Here is a 23,136-nt window from a genome sequence, read left to right as displayed (position 1 = left end):
GTTCTGCAGCAAATATGGTGAGTCACCAGATTTATTTAAATAACCAGATTTAAATAAAGAAAATACACGTGTGTTTGGGTTCCCCTGAGCAGAAGTGAATTCCTCTGATCTCTAGGTGCTGAAAGATTAAAAGCATAATAGCTAAGGTGCAATATGCGGGCTTTGAATGGCAGTGGATATGGGTTGGTGAAGTGCTGTGGCTTTCCTTGATCACACTTCTTCAGAACCCTTTTTTTTGTCAGTGTCTGGCTGTTCATTTGACTGATTTAAGCTGTACTGACTGCATTTACTGTCTGCCTGCACACGTCCATCCCCTCCTCACTTCCTATCCCTTAATCCGGCCAGCAACCTTTTTGTTGATCCACTTGAAAACTTGGGGACCCTTGTGGACATGCATAAACAGTGAACTAATCAGAAGCATAGTCACTGCTCCAGATCTGAACCACATAGTAAACAAGGACCAGTGAGGCCACTTCATTGGTTTACTGATGAAATCACATGATGGGATTCCCATTCTGCTGTTAATCCACCAACTAGAGAATTCAGCACAAAGACTTTGTCGTTTGCCCATCAGTGCACATATGAGCTGATTGCGCACAAAGCATTCAGTATTTCATGACTTATGATTTTTATAATGCACACATTCAGTATTTGTAATTGAAATTTTTTAACAGCCTTTTATTCTCCTCTTCCCCCAAATAATTCATGTTCTTTCCCCCTTCCTGTTTCAACCCTGCCATTCCTAAAATTGTGGTTTTGCAACTTTAAAACCAGCAGCAGATGACAAATTTGTCTTTCTTCCACCAGGATGCTGGAAGCCAACAAATTGGTTTTCTATTGGGAAGTTGTGGTGTTACTGTAGCATTAACTAGCGATGCTTGTCACAAAGGTTTACCTAAAAGCCCAACGGGGGAGATTCTACAGTTTAAAGGTAATTGGTTTTCATGTTTTTTTTAACTCCACATTTGTTATTTTTAGGTTGCTGCGCTTTCCTTTAATTAATTACTTGGGGCGAATCCAGCTCCAGTTAATCCCATCTATTTCTGCAGTGATTGCAATCATCCGTGCATAACAAATTAGATTTTCTTCAAAGCTCAGAAGTGTATTTCCCCCAATTTAGCATGATCTTGTTGTTCTGTACACCATAGCTGTTGGTTTTAATAACTCCCCTATTAGAAATGATAAGCAAATTATTAAATTGGATATGAAATTCAGCAGCCACAAATGCATAGAAACTTGTTAAAGACATTTTAACATAAAGACCACAATTAATGCTGTGAGTTGTATATGAGCACCTCATGTAACCTTTTGTTTATTTTTACCAGAGATGGTAACCTATTTAATACAGACATTTGAAGGCAATTATTGAAGTAGTGGGAAACTGAATTTCATATGATTATACATTGAGAGTTTGATAACATTTTGACATTTGGTTTGATGTTAGTGGAATGGTTTAGAACACTGTTTCTTCATTTTTGGGACCAAACTTCAAACCTATGCTAAACTCAAGAGATCATTCTCTCTCTGACTGCCAGATACTTTTTCTCCCAACATTATCGTGCATGTGTATGCTGCTGTTCTTTCTCGCTTCCTCACATGGTCTGAAGCTGACTTTTTTCTTTATTCATTAATGGGATGAGGGCATCGCTGGTTAGGCAGCATTTATTACCCATCCCTAATTGCCCAGAGAGCAGTTCAGAGTCAACCACATTGCTGTGGGTCTGGAGTCACGTGTAGGCCACACCAGGTAAGGATGGCAGTTTTCTTCCCTAAAGGACATTAGTGAACCAGATGGGTTTTTCCGATAATCAAAAATGTATTCATGGTCATCACTAGATTCTTAATTCCAGATATTTTTATTGAATTCAAATTCCACCATCTCTGTGGTGGGATTCGAACCCAGGGTCCCCAGAACATTATCTGGGTCTCTAAATTAATAGTCCAGCAATAATACCACAAGGCCATCACTCTGCTATTACAATATAAATATATAGTGTATATAATTTTTAACTTTTTAAAAAATCTAGCCTATAACTTGTCACCTTTCAAACTTGCACAAAGGCTGTATCACAGCCACTTGAAAGATTATTTAGCAATTGTTTAACTACAAGTGGTATGCGAATTAATTGTTGAGATAACTTAGATGTTTAAAATTTGTTTTTAAGTTCCTGTGGGTTCAGGATTTACTTCTGAAAGAATTTTTGGAGGAAAATTTTGTATTAATTAAAATGTAAAAATAATTATGGGAAAAAATTGCCATATTAGGCACTTTAGCATTCCATCATTTTGATGCAGCTGATTTTTTGTAAAAAAAATGTTGATCTTTTAAAGTTTATTCAGATTAATAGTTCTACTTAAAACATTTTAATTAGTAGTCTAATTTTGCTGATCTAGAGAAGTACATAAGCAAAACAAAGGGGACTGTTGTGGTGCAGTGGCAGTGTCGCTATCTTTGTTCCAGGAGGCCTGGCCTCAAGTCTGAGCTGTTCCAGGGGTGTGTTATCTGAAAACAATTTGATTAACAAGAATTTACAAACAGCACAATTTATTGACAGAGATAGTAGGAACTGCTGATGCTGGAATATGAGATAACCAGGTGTAGAGCTGGATGAACACAGCAGGCCAGGCAGCATCAGAGGAGCAGGAAAGCTGATGTTTCGGGTCTGGACTCTTGTCTTAGTTTTGCACAAATGCAAGAACTTTAGTTCTAGGAGTCTGCTGACTGAATCTGTATTCTTTAACGATCTGTGGGCATGGTGGCACATTCTTATTGTCCGTATCAATTTGCCCTTGAGATCGTGGTAGTGTTGTTAGCCATCTCCTTGAATCACTGCTCTCCATGTGATGTAAGTGCACTGAGGACTGTTAGGAAAAGATTTCCAACTTTTTGACCCAATCACAGAGAAAGAACAGCGTTGTAGTTCCAAGTCAGCAAGATATGTACCTTGGAGGGGAACCTTCGATAGTGATGTTACCACGTGTCTGTTCTCCTTGTCCTTCTTGATGGTGTGTTGTGGGTTTGGAAAATGCTGTGGAAGGAAACTTGGCAAGTGGTTGCCATTCATTTTGGACATGGTGTTCTGTGCCAGTGATGGAGAAATTGAATGCCTAAGGTGGTGTATGAAGTGCCACTCATGTGGGGTGCATTGTCCTGGATGATGTTGAGCTACTTGAAAGGAGTTGCAAATGGAGTGTATTCCATCACACCCCTGACCTGTGCTTTATCGATAGTAGATATGCTTTGGTGATTGAGAAGGTTGCTTCTCACAACCTATTCTCAGCCACTGGCCTACTATTGTAGCACTTATATTGTTAGTCAAGTTCAATTTCTGGCCAATCCCCAGGATACTGTTAGCAGATGATTTGATCATGGCAATACTTTTGACTATGAAGGAATGGTAGTTAGATTCTCTCTTGTTGGAGATGATCATTACCTCATCATTGAAGTAAGTAACATCCAAACCAGACATATCAGCTGAAGCCTGAAAATTGTCCAGTTCTTGTTATGGACACAAGCTGCTTCAATATCTGAGGAGTTGTGAATATTGCTGAACACTGTGCAATCATCAGCAAATATCTCCATTTCTGTTTTTTGTGATGGAGGAAAGGTCATTGATGAAGCAGCCAAAGATGGTTGTGCTTAGGACACCAATTGGGGCATCTTCTACAACGATCTCCTGCGACTGAGGTGATTGGTATCCATTTCCCACAACTGTCTTTGTGCTTGGTTTGACCCCAACCAGTGTAGAGTTTTCCCTTGAATTTCCATTTACTTCAAATCTGTTAGGGCTCCACCATGCTGCATTCAGTCAAAGGCTGCTTTTATGTCAATGGCATTCACTCTTGTCTGACTGCTTGAAATCAACTTCTTCATCTAATCTTAGAACTGACTTTGATGTAGTGTAGAATTGAATGGTCCGGATAGAAGTCAAATTGAGCATTAGTGAGCAAGTTATTGTTGTGAAAGTGTCATTGATTTCACTGTTGACATGTCCTTGCTGAGGATCAAGAGTAGACTAATGGGACGGCGATTGGCCAGATTGCATTTGCCTTGCTTTTTGGAACAGTAGTTTATTAATATCAAGGGAACTTGTGACTTAAGACTGTCAAGGTTTGTATCACTGATAAAAGAGTTTCTAGCTCACTCCATTTCGGATAGCTCACTTCACCCTGCAATGAGTCGATTTACTCTCTGTCATTTTAGGTTGGCCACGGTTGCTGTGGTTTGTGACAGAATCTAAGCATCTATCTAAGCCACCTCGGGATTGGTTTCCTCATATCAAGGATGCAAATAATGACACTGCATACATTGAGGTGAGAACAACTGCAATGATGAAACAAAATGTTTCCTAAATAATTGACTTGATCAATGAATGTGCATCATGACTTTCTGTTTGTATTGGCTTAAAACAGAATAAGCTTTGATATCTATCAGACATGTTGAAAAGTATGTATATATTAGTGCGAATTGCAGAATCAATAAATTGGTATTTGCCCTCAAGCTTAAAAAGGGGCAAGGAAGGGAAAACGAACTACACTGTAAACTAAATTATGGACCTAACCAACATTGTGAGCATGTTTACAGGCTTGACCTTTTCATTCCAGCCTGCTCTCCATGTGGATAGCATTGCTTGGAGGAGGAGAGAAGTCAAGATTCTAGAAGCATTACTATTCAAATGATACGAATGGGCCGCCCTCACTTAGACACTTCATGATGAATTATTAGTGAAACCCATTTCAAGGTCTGACTATTTGCATGAGAAAGGATGAAACTGTCTCAGCAAACAAGACTCCTACTTTTGAGTATATGTCAGTGGAAAGACAATGATGTACTATTGAGTAGAATATCAGCATTGAAAGTAGTAACCATCAGTCGTGATTAATTTAACAATTTGAATCTCAAATTGTCAAGTTGCTGACTCTTCCTTTGACTTTCATTTACAGAGAAATAGTCAAACAATTGTACCATCAGAAACATTCTCCTTTATTGCAATCTCACATATAAAATGCTTTGGCACATTCAGTAGAATGGGGCTGAATACTTTTGGTCAAACTTCCTTTAAGTCTTCTACATCTTTTTGTAACTACACTTGCTCCTTCTACAATAACAATGTGCATTTATACAGTGCCTTTAAGAGAACAAAATTAATGATATTGTATCATAAGTGTGCAAAAACTCAAACATTTTATTGCTGTATTCATGTTCTGCTGTAGAGGGGGTTATAAAGAATTATATTTGATGTTCTTGGGACAATTTGGATACTTTTGAACATGATCCACACAGAAAAGTAGATTTAAGACAAATATCACTAATAACTTGCTTATGTAAAGAACATAGAACAGTACAGCACAGTACAGGCCCTTCGGCCACCTATTATCCTACTAAGATCAATCTACCCTGCATACCCTACATTTTACTATCCTCCATGTGCCAATCCAAGAGTCGCTTAAAAGATTAGTTTTTGGGATACCATACCAATAAGGGCAAAAAAACTACAAACAATATGCGATTGAGTGCAGCATTTGCAGAGTTTCTATGTTTATGAGCTCCAACTGCTGAATTAGCCATTTATTGTTCTCAGCTCTTCTTAGGTTGCTAAATGTATGATAAAGTTATCTGGCAACATATCCTCAAAGTATAGAGTATTATGTGAGTGCTACCACTCCTTCAATTTCTTTGGTCTGTTTTTATTATTAGTACAAGACGTGTAAAGATGGCAGCGTGCTCGGTGTGACAGTGACACGAATTGCACTGTTGACTCATTGTCAGGCTTTGACTCAGGCCTGTGCATATACAGAAGGTAAGGCTTTCTTTGCCTTCTGATACTTATGACACAAAATAAAATATTGGCTGGAATATAATTCTGCCTTCTGTAAATAATGAGATGCAATGTCTTTGCAATGGATTGGTGGACCTCTTAGCGTTTGGTTGTTTGACTTTAACCAAGTATATTGATATATTGAAGGAAAATAAGCTAAGGTTGTGCTGATCAGTTATCTGGGTTTCATAGTTTTTATAAATTTTGGCCACCAAATGTTACTTTCACAATGCTTCTTTTTTCCTTTTTCCCATTTGCATTACTTCTGTTTCCACTTCCTTGTATGCATTCCAGTATTTTTATTATTGTTTGCACACATATGAAAATAATCTCAACTGGAGGAGGTGTATAAACACAATTTGAAATGCCAGTTTGGCTACTTCAGTCTGATGAGTTAAGCATTGGGATATTGTTTTACATTCTGATTCATCAGCACTACTTGTAATGCTTGCATTAAAACCAATAAATATCAGGATCAGCTTTGATGTCCACATTGTTGATACCCTGTCAAGACTTGCTCACCTCACATAAAGTGTGGTGCCATTCGACCAGGTCACCAGAGACCAACTGGTTTTGCAAAAGTGTAGGATAACCACAAGCTAGTGCCTTTAGGAAAGGAAGAGTGTAGACAAAATTGGCAAAATAAGAAACATGTGAGGCTTGGTTCTGGAAGCAACAGATGGTCTTCATTTGATTATCCAAAAATGTGCAGGCTGGGTGGGTTGGTCACGCTAAATTGCCCGTAGTTTTCAGGGATGTGTAGGTTAGGGGGATGGGTCTGGGTGGGATGCTCTGAGTGTCGGTATGGACTTGTTGGGCCAAAGGGCCTGTTTCCACGCTGTAGGGATTCTATGAAAATCTATGAATAAACTGCAGACCAGTAGCAAATGTTTTGACCAAGGTTCATAATGACTGGGTGATCTGTTTCCATTTGTATCTAAATCTTGAAGATCTTGCTGAAGTGATTTACTATCTGAAAATAAACAATCTCTAATGTAGAAATTATTGTTTTCTTCAAGGTGATTTCAGAATGATTTAGACTGTTAATGTTTGAAGATAGAAGTTGTGTTAATTTCGAGGTTCCACAAAATGCTGTTTAACTACAATTTTGAAAGTCAGTTCTTTGGCATTGTATCATGACCTTTATTGGTACCTGTTAGTGTTGATTTTAAATCAATAATGAATAGGAAATTTAAATGGCATGTTCTGTCTTGGGGACTTGCAGTTCTCCCCTAGTTGGAAGTATTAGGAGTTTGCATGAAACATGTCTGCGTGACATATATTGCAAATTTATTTAGTTCAATTTTGTTCCTCTCTTGACTCAGTAGTGTTGGTTTTGTCCCTATTACTGCTAAAGTAATAAAGTGTTTACAGTAATCTGGTGGCACTGTATTTTCATGAAGAAAGATATACTGAGGTGTCAAAGTAATGTTGAATAATTCACAAATAATAAAACGAGCCCAGTTATTTTTTATTTTGTGCTTTATACTACTTCAGAAGTGACCACTGCAACTTATTGATGCATTAGCACCTAGCCTCCCACACAAATTGAGTTTGTCTGTAATTCAACAGTTATCGGTAATTAAATCAAGAATACTTTCGTAGGTATCATATGACTAAAAATATACGCTAGGAATAATGGTTAACAGTAAATTAACTTATTTCAGGAAGATGCCATTCACAGTGCATATTCTGTCAGCAATGACGTTATTCTGAATCATTATCCTCCGAATAAAATTTTGAATCATCCCTAATAATTCAAAATAAATGAGCTAAATCTAGCTGAAGAACATGCGATGACCAAAAATAAATTGTGAATAAATAGATTTGAGAAATTATATTGATTAGAATGCGAAACAAGTTTTTCCATCAGATTCACGGTTGCTCTCTGGTATGTGTACAATTCCGTGAACTCAGAAAGGCAGTACAGTACAATAAATTTATTCGGTATGACTGGATTAGGGAGAGAAAAATACAACAGGATTACTGCTTGTGACTGTTACTCATTGACCCCTGCTGAAAGTGCACATGTGGAGAATAAATGAGGGCCTATACTGCCTCTGTGGTAGATTGACCTGCTAACAGTCATTATTGTGAATTGGACAGGAATACTGACACATTAAAGGGTATCGGGCACTTTACCTGAACAGGGAATTAACAATTGGAGAAATCATAAGTGTTAACGCAATTTTCTTATTAAAAAACCTTTTTCTGAAAATCTGTGTCTTGATTGTGCCTCAGTGCACAAGGGGTGCTCAGTGCAAGCAATTGAGTGCCAGAGAAGTCTCTGGCTACATCACCAACCCTTGTCATGAAATATGGGAAATTATATAAAGAGGCAGGGCACAGCATTTATTCCCATTTAACTTTAGAGCTACATTTTAATCTGTATGTTCTACAGCTTTATCCTGGTACATCCCAGTTTGAAGACTAACTGACAAAATGAGAAAAGTTCTTATAAGAGTTCCTTAAAGTGTTATTTCTCAAATATCATGATCAAAACACTTATGACTATATGGGAACAGTCGTCTTTGGTGGCTGGTGTGCTGGTCTGTGACATACTGACCTAGTCCAATTCTTTCTTTGTGTTTGAGTTTATCAGTCTCAATTGGTGAGGAAAGAGGGCCACTATATTATTTTTATTATTCCCAGGCAAACAAAAGGAGCATGTTGTACTTGCTGCTCACAGTCATTCAGTGACTTTCTCAGTATCAATGGATACATAAGATACATTGGAAGAAACCCTGCAAATATCCACTATGTCAGGCAGCATCTGTGGCAACAGAGTCAACATTTCCATTCTAGAGGCCCATTGATCAGACTGAAGAAAATTAGAACCATAAAAAGTTTTCAACCCAGTAGAAGATTGGAAGGGGCTTGCAGAACAAGGCAAAAGAGATAATCAGAGACAAATGCAATATTTTGCTAAAAAGAAACCAAATGAACTGTGGATGCTGTAAATCAGAAACAAAATCAGAAATTGCTGGCAAAGCTCAGTAGGTCTGGCAGTATCTGTGGAGAGAAGGATTGTTTGACCAAAAACATTAACTCTGATTTCTCTCCACAGATGCTGCCAGACCTACTGAGCTTTTCCAGCAATTTCTGTGTTGTTGCAATATTTTGCTATTGAGTTTGTGTTTAATTGGCTGACACTTCTCTTCCAGGAATGCCTATCTTTAAGAAGTTGGGCTCGTCTCATCAAGGGGATTCCCATCTGCCGGCCCTCCTTTGATCTTCTTTCCCCCTTTCCCCACCCCTCCATTGCCTTAAGCTTTGACATTTCTGTCTCTCTCTTCAGTTCTGAGGGCAAGGTCCTCTTGATGTGAAACATTAACTTGGTTTGTCTCCACAGATGCTGCCTGACTTGTTTTGTACTTGCATGATTTTTTATCTTTCTTTTGAGTTTCCCACAATGGTGGTATTTTGTTTTTGTATTAGAGAGCAAAAAACTGGATTACCCTGTCTGTAATGGAATAATTATGAAGCATATTCCCAGGGGATATGTGTTCAGCCTCACTCATGAATGATGACCATTTCAGATGCCAAAGAGCCTTGCTGTCTCTGAATGTATATCTCACTTCAGGAGAGAATGGGCAATGATACAAAATTAGAGGAAAAGCAAATAACTAAGACATAGCATTTAGGTTTGAAATGAAATTAGGAGGAATGTATTCCCTGTTTAATTAACCTTTGAGATCATCATTCTAACTGAGAAAGTCTTGTCTATCTTAAACAGCGGAAACCATTGTGAATGTATTGGATTTTAAGAAGGATGTTGGATTGTGGCATGGTATTCTTACGGTAAGATCTTTTCCCACATTTCTTAATAAGTAGCAAATCTAAGAGACAAAACTATACTGAGATGGTGCATATGTTGGAATGCTCCTATCAACAGATTGTAGGATTTTATGACAAGAAAATTGAGAACCTTGGTTTTTCAGAATAGTAATAGATCATTTAGTTCAACAAACCTGTCTTTTTTTCTCCCCACCCCAGAGTTCAACAATACTTTACCTGTGTTCTGACCATGTTCTCCAATTACACCTCTTTTTCAAGAATTCTAATTTTCTAGGTTAAGAGTGCTGAGCAGTTTACAATGTCTGTCCACCACCTCTATAGGTCTTCAACTCTGCCACCTTCTCTTTTCCTGTCAGTGTTTCTTCTAACATGAATCTTATTTACAACAGATTTAACCCCTGTGTGCAAGATGCAATGGAATTTTAATTTTCAGGCAATAAATTTCATCCTTGAATTTATGTAAGTAACTTATAATTAAAATAGCCACGCATACAAACACGATGGACCAAATTTCCTTTTCCTGTGCTGTGGTGTTCCTGTGACATGTAGGTTTGGTTTTCTCATTGCAAAACAATTGCTGTCATTTTTCTTTTCCTCCAGTCATTGCTGTAACTCAGCTACAGTTATTATTTTGTGCGTTACGAATTGTTATAGCTTCCTTTTATAATTTTCTTTAGGTTTTCATAAGCACCAACATTCAGTTGCTTTATTAAATTTAATCTTTGGTTTATTAAAAAAAAAATAAAATTGTATCAATTTTTATTTAAGAAAGCAGATTTTAGTTGAGCTCTAGGCAGGAGCACTTTCAATCATGTGTCAAAGACTGGTGGGTAAACTGAAGAAACGTCGAAGTGGAAGATAGCAAGTCCGAGCTATGCCTGCCTCTTCGTAGGATATTTGGAACAGTCCCTTTTCCACTGGTACACCGGCACCATCCCTCATCTTGTCCTCCATTACATTGATGATTGTATCAGCGCTGCCTTGTGCTCCCATGAGGAGTTTGAACAGTTCATCAACTTTACTAACACCTCTCGCCCCAACCTCAAATTCACCTGGACCATCTCCAATACCTCCCTCCCCTTCCTGGACACCTCTGTCTCCATCTCTGGTAACCACCTCAACGCCGATATCTATTTCAAACACACTGATTCCCATAGCTGCCTGGACTACTCCTCCTCTCACCCACACTCCTGCAAGAATGCGATCCCATATTCCCAATTCCACTGCCTCTGCCGCATCTGCTCCCAAGATGGAGGGTTCCACTCCCGGACATCCTAGATGTCCTCCTATTTCAAGGACCGTAACTTCCCCACTTCAGTGATCATAAATGCCCTCAAAACCGCATCTCTTACATTTCCCGCACTTCTGCCCTCACATCCCTCCCCCCAACAAAAATAAAGACAGAATCCCTCTTGTCCTCACGTATCACCCCACCAACCTCCAGATTCAGCGTATCATCCTCCACCACTTCCGCCACCTACAATCTGACCCCACAACCAAAGAGATGTTTCCCTCCCCACCCCATGTGCCTTTCGTAGGGACTGCTCACTCCGCAACTCCCTCATCAGCTCCACACTCCCCACTAACGCCCCACCCCTGACACCTTTCCCTGCAACCGCAGGAGGTGCTACACCTGCCCCTTCACCTACCCCCTCACTCCATCCAAGGCCCAAAGCAAACTTTCCATATCTGACAGGGGTTCACCTGTACATCCTCCAACCTGGTCTACTGTATCCATAGTTCCCGTTGTGGCCTCTACATTGGTGAGACCAAGCGCAGACTTGGGGACCGTTTTGTAGCGCTTCTGCACTCTGTGCGCAACAATCGACAACACCTTCCGGTCGCTAACCATTTTAACTCCCCCTCCCACTCCCTTGATGACATGTCCATCCTGGGCCTCCTCCAGTGCCACAATGATACCACCACAAACTGGGGGAGCAACACCTCATATTCCACCTCAGGAGCCTGCAGCCCAATGGCCTGAATGTAGAATTCACCAATTTTAAAATCTCCCCACCCTCGGCCTCATCCCACGTCCAAACCTCCCTCTCATCCCCGCCTCCTTGACCTGACACAACCTGTCCGTCTTCTTCCCCACCTATCCGCCCCACCCTTCCCACTGACCAATCCCCACTACCCACTACCTGCATCCACCTATCACCATCCCACGTCCCCTCCACCAGTGCCACCCATCCTCCCCCTCACCTTCTTGACCTGACACAACCTGTCAACGTTCTCTCCCACCTATCTACCTCTCCCTTCCCGCTGACCCATCCCTGCCATCCCCTACCTGCATCCACCTATCACCATCCCACCTTCCTTCCCCCAGCCCCACCCCTCTTCCCTCTATTTATTGCCCAGCTCCCTTCCCCTTCTCCATTTCTGAAGAAGGATCCTGACCTGAAATGTCGACTTTCCTTCTCCTTTGATGCAAATGTCAAAGTGAATGTTTCACACAAGAAGTGGCAACTTTCTCACATGTTTCAGTAAATTCCATAGCATTTTAAAACGGGAAGGATTTATCTGGGAAACAAGTACGTCAAATGGCTGCCAACAAAACAGATCTGTTTCTATCACTATCATTCCACTGAATTACGCTGGTTACGTATCCTTATAATTCTGGAAATAGTTTGCAAATCCTTAACGTTTGTGCAGACAAAAGTGGTTTAATATAATTATTAAATTGCATATTTATGAAACAAAAATTGTTATTTTCTATTGCCAAGTGCAGTATTTTCTTATTGTATTTTACTTTCTTCTTAGAGCGTTATGAACATGATGCATGTTATCAGTATTCCATATTCATTAATGAAGGTGAACCCTCTTTCATGGATACAAAAAGTCTATGCATATAAGGGTAAGTATTGATTACATTTCAGAAGATATTGTCTAAGGCAGATGTATGATTGTTTATTATTCTCCAGTGTTTATTGATAAAGTATAATTGCACATTTTAATTTTAATTGTTCATGTATTTGCATTCTGATCAAATCTGAAAATGAGCATAAGAATGCTAAGGTTTGGGTTTTATTTTAAAATTAAGGGTGAATTCGGAGAGAATGATTTAATGATATGTAATTCCAGCTAAAGTGGCATGTGTGAAGTCCAGGGACATGCACTGGGCCTTGGTTGCACACAGAGATCAGCGAGACATTAATCTCACCTCACTACGGATGCTAATAGTAGCAGATGGAGCCAATCCTTGTAAGTGACTATCTCTTCCACTAATCATGTTGTTTTGAAACAAATGTTCGATATGTAAATAACAACGTTTTAGCCCCAAAGTAGTGTTTAAAGTAACGATAGGGACACTTTCCAGAAAAGTTCAGAATTAATCATCATTGCTTTTCCCTTGTATGCAAATAGAAAGTGCCAACAAAATAGTGCACTGAATGTAAAAATCTCAATTTACAGAGAACAGCATCAACTGGGATTGTTTTACTTGCAATCCCACTGGTGTGTTATTTCGTCATAACTTTTACATTTTGACTGAAGATTATTATCTACAATCTTAAAATCAGGTGAAAATATTGACAGGTTTTATATAATCTGTGTTCAATGCTTTATATGGACCATGAGATATAGCAATGTCTTTTCACATGTGGGTTCTCGGTCACACTCGTGCCCACACTGATGAATTTGGACGTCTTCACTATGGCAGTTGCAATTAACGAGTGTAATAGGGCAGCTTCATTAGCAGGGTGCTGTCTGTAGTTAGGTGCAATTGGCACAAAGTTGATTATCTCATTATGAGAGGCCAAAGGATAACTGTGGGTGGAATAGGGAAGTGTATCAAGTGGAGCGGTTCTGAGATTTAAAGTATAATATGTGTTGGTCGCTTGCTGCATATTTAAAACCAGAGATATTATGTAGAAAGGTTCAGTTTATTTTGCAGGCAGTGAATAGAAACGCTAGTTATTTGAGTTTTCTACTAGCTGAATTGGTTATCTAGGTTTCTATGCACGTAGCTAACAAAGCCACCTCCTACAGATTATTGGAAGCATCATATTCAAATTTATTTGTATTCTTTCATGGCAAGTGGATGTCATTGGCAAAGCCAGCAATTTTTGCCCATCACTTGAACCGAGATGCTTGCTAGGCAATTTCAGAAGGCAGTTAAGAGTCAAACACATTGGTCTGGGCCTGGAGTCACATGTAGGCCATACCAGCTGAAGACTGCAAAGGGACCTTTCCTAACTGACATTAATGAGCCAACAAAGGATTTAACATCAAATTCATTTGATTGGCACTACATCTTGACTTCCTCCACCACCAATGCTCAGTAACAGCAGTGTGTACTATCTCCAAGATGCACTGCAGTAATTCACCAAAGATCCTCAGACAGCATCTTCCAAACCCATGACCACTTCCATCTAGAAGGACAAGGGCAGCAGATACTTGGGAACACTTCACTTCAGGCTACTCACCATCCTAATTTGGAAATATATCGCTGTTCCTTCACTGTCACTGCGTCAAAATCCTGGAATTCCCTCCATAATGGTTTTGTAGGTCTACCCACAGCAGATGGACTGCAGCAGTTCAAGAAGGCAGCTCACCACCACCTTCTCAAGTGCAACTATTGGACAGGCAATAGATGCTGGCCAGCCAGCGACACCCACATCCCACAAATGAATTTTAAAAAATGGCAAAGGTTTCATGCCTACCGTTATACTAGCATTTAATTCCAGATTTGTTAACTGAACTTCATAATCTGCTTTGTGAGATTCAGGCCTCCATCAGCAGAGCATTCGTCTGGTTCTTCGGATTGTTTACCTAGTGACAATATCATTCCACTGCCTTCATATAAGTTAATCTTGTTTATTTGGTTATTAAATTAGTAGCTTGTTAGCTCGAGTAATAACAAATTACGACCCCCTAAATTGGCCTCACAACCTGCTATTAAAATGAAACAAACGAATAAAGAGCAACATTGCTTTTTTTCTCAATGCCAAATTCTCAGTGGCATCAGATTCCTAACTCAGTGTGCAGTAAATACCAGCAAAAGTAGGCAGGTAGTAGGATTACCACAATGCAATTGCTACTATGTCACCTGATCTGATTCCCCTGCCTGACAACCCATTCCCAAGGCTACCATAAAATCCCACACACACCTTCTGTTAATTTAAGGAAAAATAGAAGTAAACAATTAAAACAAAGATTATTTTAGTAACAATACCTCCATTAATAGATTAGTCATCATACTGGGATGGCTACTATTGACTCATGCCCTCTTTGTGTGTAGGTTTGCACTCTGATCCTTGGGTGTGGTTAAACTAAGGCATTAGTTTTTTCATAGTTTTATGTTCAGGCCCCCCAGATCGCCTGGATCATTTTTCTGTGGCTGAATATCTTAAAGCACAATTTCTGACTGAAGTGAGCCATGGTTATTTTGGCTGTGAGATGAGATCCATTTTACTTGTAGCACATCTTCTATGTGAGGAAGGAAGCTGTTCAAGTGAATTCCATTTTTTATTATTCATTTATAATTCATCCATTTGATAAGGGCGCCACTGGCTAGGCAGCATTTATTGCTCATCCCTATTGCCGAGAGGACAGTTAAGAGTCAGCCAGATTACTGTGTGTCTGCAGTCACATGTAGGCTAGATGAAATAAGGATGGCAGGTTTCCTTCCCTGAAGGACATTAGTGAACCAGATGGGTTTTCCCTGACAATCGATAATGGATTCATGGTCATCATTAAACTCTTATTTCCAGATTATTATTGAATTCAAATTCCACCATATGCCAAGAATTGTAACAAAAGCATAGCTGTAGTGGCTTCTGGGACTAACATGCGCATTTCCAAGTCTTTCAGTATCCTCGTTGTAAAAGTAATATTTGTGCAATTGTTTAGTATTTAGTTCTCACTTAGTAAAATGAAAAATACATGAATGGAACTTGCATTGAGAGATTTAGAGTGGTCCTCAAGTTTAAAAAGAATGTGTTCTAATATTTTGTAAATGTTTTGTTCATTAGGGTCCATTTCTTCCTGTGACGCGTTCCTTAATGTCTTCCAAAGCAAAGGATTGCGTCCTGAAGTAATCTGTCCTTGTGCCAGTTCTCCGGAAGCTTTGACTGTAGCAATTCGTAGGTATGGTATGAGATTGTTTGACTTACAACCTTTACTAAATAATAAGTGAGTAGGGAGGATTTGATCAATTCTGGTGCCACAAACAAGTGCCTTGATGAGTAATTGCAAGATGAGCATGCAGTTGTCAACTGGCAAGCCAATGCAGATATCAAAATACATTGTAGTTAATAGTTAATCCTCTTAATAATTTCCTTCTTCATCCTGTCCGGCTCCAAACTGCTTTCCTAGTTTCTAAATCTGAGGAGATCTGAACTGCAGGTGCCTTCACAGCTGCTGTTAATTTGTTTCCTGCTGGGCAGAAGAGGACATACTTCATTTTTGCCACCATTGCTAGAAGAAAAATCAATATGATATTTTGTAAAGCTGAATATCATATTTAGTCCTATGTTCCATAAAGCCCCATGAGGCATAATTCATTTCTCTACATGTTGTGATGACAGTGATGAAAAAGTTGGAAGCTATACTGCTGCATTCAGACAATCAGGCATCAAATTTTTTTTTTAAAAAATGAGACTTTCCAACGAATAAATCAAATCAAGCAGTTTTGTTTTGGAGAAAAACAATATTTATTTCCTCCGAGGTACAACACTCAACAGCTTAACTGCATTAAATCCAGTGCTTGGTGTCTGCACAGGGATTGTAATTAGGAATGTCCTTTGGTACTTGGATTAAAACTCCAGACTTCTGAATTAGGTGCCAAATACTTGCTAAGTAACAAATTTTGATTTGATGTGGCAAACAATTGCAGCACTATCATGGCAGGGTTGCTCAGTGGTTAGCAGTGTTGCCCCACAGTGCCAGGGATCCGGGTTCGATTTCAATCTTGGACAATTGTCTGCGTGGAGTTTGCACATTCTCCCTGTATCTGTGTGGGTTTCTGCTGGGTGCTCTGGTTTTGTCCCACAGTCCAAAGGTGTCCAAGTTAGATGGATTGGCCATGCTAAATTGCCCATAGTGTTCAGGGAAATGGAGGGTTGCAGGGATAGGGTAGTGGAATGGGTCTGGGTGGGATGCTCTTTGGAGGGTTGGTGTGGACTCAAAGGGCTGAATAGCCTGCTTTCACACTGTGGGGATTCTATGATGATTATCATTTTCTGCATGACCAACGTTCTTCTGTAAATGTCTATATAAAACTCCATAAAATTTTAAGTGTATGCATCTATTTTAGGCCAACAGATGATACCAACCAGCCACCTGGCAGAGGGGTGCTCTCTATGCACGGCTTGAGTTATGGGGTGATAAGAGTGGACTCTGAAGAAAAGCTGTCGGTCCTGACTGTGCAGGATGTTGGCCTGGTGATGCCTGGAGGTATAGCTTAACAAAACGTACTTCTTTTTCTTCCTCAACTCAATATGGGGTAAAGTTGCTCAGATTTAAATTAATTGTACCTTGAAGAGATCCTTTTGTAAGCACATCCATGGTACTTATGTGGGAAACTTCCAATTGCTGGTTTTTCCCTGTCTGGATCCCTCCATAATTAGTAAGAACCATGCAAACTTGGGCTGTTTGCCGTATACTCAGCCAGCTTCCTACACAGGTTTACTTGGAGGTTTTCAAATTCGATCTAAAGTCTGCTGAGCAATGAAACTCCCAAGTAAATTCAGCCATTGGAGTAATATTCACCACTCCTTGCTATGCCTTCAAAAAGACACATATGAACTACAGAACATCCACCATATTGCAATGGTTAAAATCCTGAGACTGACGGATCTCGGTCTATACCCTACACCACTCTCTGTGGGTCAGAGGGTATATGATGAGGGTGAGCATTGTCCATGATTCAGAAGCGGGGCATGGGAGAGTGAACATTTGTCTGTGTTTCTGTGCAGGATGTAGTGAGGTTGAGAACTGTCCATGGTTCTGCACTGAGGGTGGGAGATCAGCACTGTTGTGTAAGTACCTTCAACCGCAGCAGGATTCCACAAACAGCAGTTTAAAGTTGTTGACTTTTTTTGTTGATGTTGGTAGAAAGCTCAGTGTTGACCAGAACACTGCGAATTGTGTGACTCTTCAAATGGAGCATGGGGCCATGTTTTTTATACATGCATATGATGCTTCTGTTCAGTGTTTGCTGTAAAAGGTAGCACTTCCGATCATGCAGCATATTCTAAATATCCCACTCCAGTGTTTTCAAATCCTGGTATAGGGTATAGACATAGAACCGTGAGTCTCAGAATCTTAATCATTGCAATATGGTGGATGTTCTGTAGTTCGTCTGTGTCTTTTTGAAGGCACAGTAATCCATTAGGTATTGGTTTTCTTCCTTTGCTCCTACCAATGAGTTATGTAGTATTAAACTATTTTAACTTGCAATGAAAGGGTCTTAGATTAGAGTGATGTATTTGATTAGTCCTATTTTCTTTAATAGCTACTTTGCATTAGGGAGAATTATAATTACTCTCCATTACTTTTGCCTTTGCCACCTTTACTCATGAACTTCAGTTTTCAGTACAAATTTGTTTCATTGTTCACTGTTCATTTTCAATGTTCATTACCTCACATTTGTCTATATTTAAAATTGACTCTGTGTGGGTTGTTCATTTAATTCATGCAGTCTTTCTCAGGTCTAGCAATTTCAGTTAAACGAGTCATTTAGTCACATAGTGTTAGAATTGTGTTATTCTACGATAGCTGAGCATCCTCATCCATATATTTAAGAATAATGGAATCAGCAGGACATTCATTAGATGCTCTGTATGCACTAACCCTCTTTAACATTGTCAAGTGGGTTTTCCTTCTGAATACATTCTGAAAAAGAAGTTAATAGTATCCACACAGTAGTCCTCATCTGCTCCTTAAAGGAGACTTGACTTTAGCTTCTTAAAAACAATGTTATAGATTATTTACGTCCTATGATATATTGATATGACCCTGTATAATGTTCTCCTTCCTTGCTGTAAGATTGATACCTAATTTACAGTTGATGACTTCCTCCTGCTTCAGACATTCTTAAAGAGTTCGTGTATGTTTTCCATTCCCACGTACTGGCAAAGCAGATAATTAGGGGTGATACTGACACCACAAAAGCTATGGCAGTGTACTGCTGGCTGGCTACTTTCCAATCTACTGAGGTGGTGGAGGGGATTATGGGGCAGTAGTGGAGATATGACAACATTGGGCATCGCACAAGTGGAGGAACCTCATTTGTTCACATAGTGGAATGGACTTCCCATCTTCGGGATTTCTGTTTGATTGCACTTATGATTCATGTATTTGTATGTCCATTGGCAGATTCCTTTTTCTTTCTAACTTTGCTTCTTCAAAATACACACTTTGAAATTTGGATCTAGTCAAATATTTCACGCTGTCATTAGATTCTCTACCTGCAAAATTGGAAGCTACTATTGTTTGAGTATTTGTTCATAATTTGCTGGCTGACTCACCTCCAACATGATGTAAGTAGACAGCTTATGACACGAGGAATCCGTTTTGCCCTTCGTGATTACGTCAGCTTAAAAAAAAGTGCTATCCAGTCTAAGGCTACTTTTCCAGCTCTTGATTCATCGTTCTGCAGTTACGATACTTCACTCTGCTGTAACAAAGTTCAGGTGTTCTGGTAGCGCACTCAAATTCTGTGAAGCTCTTCTTATTATGTGGTTTACTAGCTTTGACGAAAAATGTTTCCAAACATATAGCATCTGACTGGCTGCAATTTACTGCAATGACATAACTGGAAAGTTTGCACTCATCTTACAGTCCGTAACATGTGTTGAAATTATCCTGATACCCTCATAGTAGACTGAGCGATGTATTTTTGCCCCTGACTCGGGAGTGAGGACTTGGAAAAATTCCCAACTGACAGTTGGGCTCTTCTGAGGAAATGTTGGACAGGCTGAAATTGTATCCACTGGAATTTGAAAACTGAGGGGTAGTCTTACTGACACATATCAGATCCTGAGGGGACTTGACAGGGGTAGGCGCATTCCAGGCACTCTGCGTAAAACAAAACTTGCTTCTCACATCTCCTTTTGTCTTAAACCTATGTCCCCTTTTCATTCATATTTCTACCCTGGGAAAAAGACGCTGATTATCCATTCTATCCATGCGTCTCATAACTCTGAAACTTCAATCAGTTCACCTCTCAGCCTCCAACATTCAAGTGAAAACAAACTGAGTTTGTCCAATCTCTCTTCATAGTTAATACTCTCCAAACCAGGCAACATCCTGGTGAACTGTTTCTGTACCCTCTCCAAAGGTTCTAACATCCATCTGATAGTGTGGTGACCAGAAATGTACAAAGGTGTCCGAGTTAAAGTTCTATAGAGCTGCAACATGACTGTCAATTTTTATACTCTGTGCCCTAACCAGTGAAGGTAAGCATGCCAATTGCCTTCTTGACCCACTTATCCACTTGTCTTGCCACTCTAAGGGACTCTACACCTGTACACCTAGATTCCTCTGTATGTTAATGTTTCTAAGGATTCTGCTGTTTACTGTACCTTCCCGCCTGCATTCGATCTTTCAAAATGCATCACCTCACATTTGTCCGAATTAAACTCCATTGGCTAGTTCTCTGTCTAAGTCTCCAGCCTATCTGTACTGTATTCCTCTGGCAATCTTCCTCACTATCCACAGTTTACCTCAATTTTTGTGCTGTCTACAAATTTACCAGTCAGGCCATCTACATTCTCCTCCCAATCATTTATATATTATTACAAACAACAGGACAGTCCCAACACTTATCCCTGTGGAACTCCACTAGTCACAGACCTCCAATCAGAAAAACACCTTTCCGCCATTAATCTGTTTTCTTTGATCAAGCCAATTCTGCATCCATCTTACGAGCTCACCGTGAATCCCATGTGACTTCACTTTCTGTTTCAGTCTGCCATGAGGGACCTTGTCAAAGGCCCTACTAAAGTCCATGTAGATGACATCCACTGTCCTGCCCCCATCAGACATCTTTGTCACTACCTCAGAAAACTCAAGCATGATCTATCCCACTCAAAACCATGCTGTATATCTTATCATTAATAAGTCCATATTTTTCCAGATGTGAGTAAATCCTGTCCCGAAGAATCTTCTACAATGAGTTCGCTACCACTGATGTAAGGCTCACTGGCCTGTACTTTCCCAGATTATCATTGTTGCCCTTCTTAAATGAAAGAACAACTTTGGCTATTCTCCAGTCCTCTGTGACTATAGAGGATACAGATATTTTGTACAAGGCCCAAACAATTTCCTCCCTCACCTCACTCAGATACATGGGATACATCCCATCATGACCTGGGGACTTGTCTACCTTAACGCTTTTCAAAACACCCAACACCACCTTTTTTAATATTGATGTGCCCTAGAATATCAACATATCCCTCGTTAAACTCATCATCCACCACATCCTTCACCTTTGTGAATACTGATGCAAATTATTCATTAAGGACCTCACCCACTTCCTCTGGCTCCAGGCATGAATTCCCTCTTTTTTGTCCTTGAGTGATCCTAGCATTGCCCTAGCTACCTTTTTGCTGATTATGCAAGTATAAAACACCCTGGGAGTCATTAAGTATTTTTACTGAAGAGGTAGGTAGATAAGGGAGTTGCAGGTTGTGAGGCATAGGTGGGAGTTTGGAGTTGAGGCCTCAGACTGATCAGCTGTTGGTCTTTGAGATTATGCTGTATTAGTGGGCTATAGATGATTTCGGTAGAGGCTTTGCTGAATTGATACAAGAGTCAAGAAAATCTAGGGAAAAGATTAATGCTTGCCTTTCTTCAACTTTTTCCATTGAAAGTGAACACTGCACCATCCTTTGACCACTGCTGCTTGGGATTCAATGACACAAGCAGTGCATTAATCTATTCAATTCCCCTCCCTCTGCTGCAACAGTCAACATAATATTAGAGTTTAATTTCCCAGATGTGAATCCTGTATCAGAATAGACTTTAAAAACATCCTAACCTATTATTGTAAAACAAAGTACATTCTTTATATTATAAGCTGGTGAAATGTTTCCAAACTAAATTCCATTGATTAGTAAATCAAGACGCCTCATACAGTGCCCCAATTTCCTCTTGTTATAAAGAATGTGTGTTTTGGGAAACTGTGGATTTATTTGTCAAATAAATACTTATTATAAAAGTATTTATTTGTCAAATAGATACTTTTATAATATAACTTGAATGTATTTATTACATCATACCATTGATTTAATTATAAAACTTATTGTATAATATGTGAAAACTTAAGTAATCTGAAAGATTTAATGTAAATCATATAAATATTGTAGTTATAGATCTAAGCAACTTGACTTCTAAAATGCCTCTGCAGTACTGAACCTGAGAAGAGTCCTTTGTAGTTCAGAAAAGAAGTCCCCTTCGCATATTCCAAATGAAGATTTTGATTTGCTTTTTGATTTGTAAGTCCAGTGTTATTACTGAGTACCGTCTTTCTTATTTGGCAGAAAAGCAAAGTTAGTTAAGATTTACCAATATAGCTTGAGCTGTAAGTTTTAACTAAGTTATGTTGTTGAATTAAGTTTGTCTTGTCTTATGTTTTCCTGCAGGTGTGATGTGTGTTGTAAGACCAGAAGGAATTCCATTACTCTGTAGAACTGATGAAATAGGCGAACTTTGTGTGTGCTCCATTGCTGCAGGTACATCCTACTATGGTCTATCAGGAATGACGAAGAACACTTTTGAGGTACGGAGCGTGTACTCACTTTAAGTATTGTCAACAAAATGCATATTATAGTTATGAGAAAAAGCGAAACAAATATTTTTGTTAAAAACATACAGATGATAGGTCAGGTTTGCTTTTAAATGGTCAAAACAGTTGGGGAATTTTGAAATGTTATCCGCCTGCAGTAAATGTATTCAAAACTTCTGAGAGTATTCATTGCAAATTGTAAAGAACTATTCTCAGGCCAAGTATAAAGGTTGGGTTTGCTAACCTCTGCTGTGTTGAGTTGTAATCTTCTGACTGGGTTGGTGAGGCACTTTCTTTTTGGATTCTGTTCTTTTTATTCCTTACATTTGCATGTTCCAGGAAATTGCACAGCTACTGTAAGCTTTGGGTGTGTCTAGTCATGATGTGTGAACTATCATGATATTGAATGGCCTTGATGGACCTGCTGCTTAGATTTTTCTGCCCAACAATTTTTTTGGGGGACAAGTTGTGAAAGCAAGCAGGCATGTCCAATGCTGTGCAGGTCACGTTTTGCAGAGAAAATTAATTTTTTAGTTGTATTTAGTCACTGCAGGCTTTTTAATCTTTTAGAAATCTGAAACTATATCTAGTTTTGACCCATATTTTTGCTACAATCTTGAGAGTGTGATTCAGATCTACCTCCAATGGTTTGTAACTTAAATCTTTCACTGCATTCAACGTTGGCACATTCAGTATTACCAAGCAGTCCTCATATGGAAACTATCTCACCTTCCCTCTGGATAGAGATGGGATCTTAATTGAATTTGTCCTACTTGTGTCTCTCTC

At 39.4% G+C, this 23,136-nt stretch overlaps 1 protein-coding gene across 1 annotated transcript in view; it reads left to right on the top strand.

Annotated features, from left to right (window-relative positions):
- Window positions 1-23,136, top strand: part of dip2ca (disco-interacting protein 2 homolog Ca) — a 540,449-nt gene that overhangs the window by 402,798 nt on the left and 114,515 nt on the right. The window contains exons 10-18 of the mRNA XM_048606154.1: window positions 808-931; window positions 4,205-4,314; window positions 5,699-5,801; window positions 9,556-9,620; window positions 12,381-12,474; window positions 12,702-12,821; window positions 15,593-15,707; window positions 16,876-17,015; window positions 22,208-22,344. Coding sequence (XP_048462111.1) covers window positions 808-931; window positions 4,205-4,314; window positions 5,699-5,801; window positions 9,556-9,620; window positions 12,381-12,474; window positions 12,702-12,821; window positions 15,593-15,707; window positions 16,876-17,015; window positions 22,208-22,344 — 1,008 coding nt within the window. The remainder of the gene's footprint in view (window positions 1-807; window positions 932-4,204; window positions 4,315-5,698; window positions 5,802-9,555; window positions 9,621-12,380; window positions 12,475-12,701; window positions 12,822-15,592; window positions 15,708-16,875; window positions 17,016-22,207; window positions 22,345-23,136) is intronic.

The sequence above is a fragment of the Rhincodon typus genome, chromosome 2, assembly GCF_021869965.1.
Source record: "Rhincodon typus isolate 14 chromosome 2, sRhiTyp1.1, whole genome shotgun sequence".
Lineage (NCBI taxonomy): Eukaryota > Metazoa > Chordata > Chondrichthyes > Orectolobiformes > Rhincodontidae > Rhincodon > Rhincodon typus.
This window is presented reverse-complemented; position numbering and strand designations above follow the sequence as displayed.